Source organism: Corylus avellana, chromosome 5 (genome assembly GCF_965113065.1).
Source record: "Corylus avellana chromosome 5, dhCorAvel1.hap1.2, whole genome shotgun sequence".
Taxonomy (NCBI): Eukaryota; Viridiplantae; Streptophyta; class Magnoliopsida; order Fagales; family Betulaceae; genus Corylus; species Corylus avellana.
The window spans coordinates 10,854,946-10,858,563 of NC_142494.1; the positions used below are offsets into that span (position 1 = coordinate 10,854,946).

A 3,618-nucleotide genomic window follows, 5' to 3' on the forward strand; every position below is an offset into this window, starting at 1 on the left:
GATAGTCACGGGTGTTAAGCCCCACATTGCCTATTTATTGGGTGAAACTGAGTTTTATAATGAATTCTACAGAAGCTCTAAATTGACTAGTCATTTTGGAATGATAGCGTAGATTTGGCTATCACTTTTTCTTGTGCCGTTACAAATAGTATCAGAACCACCTAATTAATAACGCCAGGTCATGTGGTATTGGAGCACTGCATAACGTGGCCTTTAACGAGGACATAAAAAATTTAAGAGGGGGAGTTTGTATACCCCGGTCCCATATTGGGAAGATGAGAAATAACCCACTTGAAGTGAGTGGTTAATAAAGATAGCTAGTTATGAGTGCTTAAGTCTCATATTGTCCAGTTATTAGGTGAAACTGAGCTTTAATTAATTATAATGAGTTATATAGGAAAGTTCTAAATTGACTAGTCATTTTGGAGTGATAGCGTAAATGTGATTAGCGTTTTTCCCTGAGTCGTTACACATATAACTGGATAATAAGACAATAAAACATAGCTCCTAGATCAGCACTAAAAAAATAAAAAGGAAGACTACTGTTGATTTTTACTGACACATTATTTAGTTATATGACAATTGTACATAAGACTTTTAAATAGAGTGACTCATAAACACGGAGTATTTAAGCTACACAAGAGATATTTAGAGCTATAGCTTTGGTCCACACAACACACAAACACATTACCTCATACTCATAGTAGGGTTACTTAGGAGAGAGGGGAGACATGCATACAATAGAAATTAGAAGATGATCCACAAAATAAAGGTAAGAGACAACCTGATCTCCTTTCTACACCTTCAATGAAATTTAAATTTATATCACAAGAAGAATATATATATATATATATAGGAGCAATTGTTCATCAAAGAAAAAGAAAATGATTGTATATGTGAAAGGTGGCCTAATAGAAATCCGCCGTCCAGGATTCCACATATTATTTCCACTAACAATAACCTATTTTCCCTGCTCTCTCCTATTATAAATACGACGACTTCTGAACCAAACATGCCAACCAAACCTGCGAACGACCGCCTCATTTCTACCTTAATATCCCAATCTAACAGTTTTACCCTTAATTTCATGGCTAATATCACTATTGCCCGGGTGTGTATACTTCTGATCACAATCATCTCCACACTCTTCATGAGTTCACAGGCACGTATACTTCACCTGGAGAGGGTCATGCAGAAGAATATAGACAGTCAGCAACTTTTACAGGAGTTGGGTTTTGATCTCTCAAAACTTGGGAATTTGCAGAGGAGGTCACTCGGAGATGCATCTGGCGACCAAGTTGTACCCGGAGGACCAGATCATCAGCATCACGTTAAGCCTTGAAGGGGCCGGATTGCTTTTGGAATAAAGCTAGTTTATGGGCATGTTGTGAGTGTTATTTTGCGTTTTTTTTTTTTTTTTTTTTTAATAAGTTCACACAAGATGAGAGAAAGGAGAATTCGAACTAGTAATCTCGGTTTTATAAGACGTGGTCATCAGCCGATTAAACTACTCTTCAAGAACATTATTTTGCATGCGTTAACAATCGACTTTAATGGCAGAAAAGAGCATTGTAACATCTACTGATGAGAAAGCTACTATAATGATATCTGTGTTGTCTTCTTTCCTGGGGTTGCTGTAGATCCTGATTGTTTTCTTTTGCATACAATGTTTTACCTACTAACTTCTTGAGAACCTGGCGATAAAACTATGAAAATTAACTACAAAAAAAAAGAAAAAAAGAAAAAAAAAATTCACTAATTACCACCCTTAATCTTTTCACTTTTGAGACTATACCATTAAACTTTAAAAAGTGTTAATTTAGAGTTACAATCTTTTAAAAATTTGAAATGTCAATTCTGTCCAAATTTAACGTTAAATTCTAACGGAAAAAGTAAAATTCCTAAAATACCATTGTCCAAATTCAAGGTATTTTAATATTTTTATAAACATCTTAGGGGTATTTTGGGAATTTCACTCATGAAACCGTTTGATTTAATGCTGAATTTTGACGGGAGTATTGACATTGTAAATTTCTGAAAGATGGTAACTTCTAATTGACACTTTTTAAAGTTTAAAAATATAATTACAAAAATAATAAAATATAAAGGGTGATAAGTAAAGTTTTTTTATTAGAACACTAAAAATTCTAATCGACCTGTTAGTGCAAAAATGCCTAATTAATCATTGGATATATAATTATTAGATAATCTAGAGAAACCAGAATTATCTCCTTCGATTGAAATCTTCTAAATTTTTTGTGCCAACTTCAAGACATACTAACAATGAAATTATTTGACCTTATATTTACCATCTCTAGATAGTCCTCACTCCTCATCAATTTGTTCTTAATTCCATTGTATCTCACATTCTCACTAACTTTTATGTTTGAGGAAATATAAATCATTTTTTTATAAACAGGTTGTAATTCAGAATTTAGTTGCATGCTAAAGGACACTACAGGAAATTCGGTAAAAACTGTTGTTGCCAATAACAACCTTTAGGGACAATTTTTGTCGTCTCTATCAATACTAATACTGCTGCCGTTGTTGAGAATAGGCATGTGAACTGAACATGTCATCCCTGATATCGTATTATCAGCAAAGACAAGGGTTCGTCACTGATATTTGTAATTTTGTTTCTTTGATAGACAACCCTTGTTCACTGTTATTTGTAATTTTGTTTCTTTGATAATATTACTGTTTGCCAATTGCTGTTTCAGTTTGTACTCATTATGAGAAATAGACAGATATAGCTAGTAGGGAATTTTGTGCTCTTTACTACATCATTACAACAAACCATGATGTTCCAACCAAATAGCATTAATGCATAGAAAATTTATTACAACAAAAGTTGTCGTCACAACCGTGCTTGTAAATAATAGGGATGTCAATGCGGTTACGGTTAACACAAAAATCGCTAACCGTAACTGCCTTAGCGGTTATTAAATTTTACTAACCGTAACAGTAACCGCCTAGTGGTTAACTAATAACCCTCAGTTAGCAGTTAGATAGTAAAACATGTAACCGCCCGCTATATTTGTTTTTTTTAAATTGTGCATTTTGGGCTCTTTTGAGGCTTTTTTGGGGCTTTCTCAAGATAAACATATAACCAATTTTCAATTTTGGGCTTTTTTTTTGGATCACTGTAGTATTTTTACCTCATTTGTTTTTTGCAATTTTAGTGTTTTCTTTGGCCAAATTGCTATCAAAAGAGCCCATATTGAAAAATAAAAAATATTTGACCCTAAATTTACATTTACTTGTACTTTTAAAAAAAAAAATTCTTTAAATATAAATCATAACCAATTAAAATTTAGTTTTAACATGTAAAAAGTCTTTAAAAGAACATTTAGTTTTAACAAGGAGTTGTACATTAATAATATGATTAACTTGAATAAAGTATTTGAATTATCATTAAATCATATGATTAAGTATTGATCTTATACATTTATATCATTCATATGCATATATGTATAATTATAATTTATAAGTTATAATATATATAGACTTATAAGTTTATAACATACATTGGAACTAAGTCTCTAGGTACTTAATTGTTATATTAGTATAAATTGGTATACTTATGACTTATGTCATATTATATATGTATAATTTGTT

General features: G+C 31.8%; 1 protein-coding gene across 1 annotated transcript; it reads left to right on the forward strand.

Annotated features, from left to right (window-relative positions):
* Positions 1-1,087: 1,087 nt before the first annotated feature.
* On the forward strand, positions 1,088-1,342 carry LOC148585763 (CLAVATA3/ESR (CLE)-related protein 5-like). Its single transcript, XM_088516741.1, has one exon. It carries the CDS (start codon positions 1,088-1,090, stop codon positions 1,340-1,342), a length of 255 nt encoding a protein of 84 aa, XP_088372867.1.
* Positions 1,343-3,618: the final 2,276 nt, after the last annotated feature.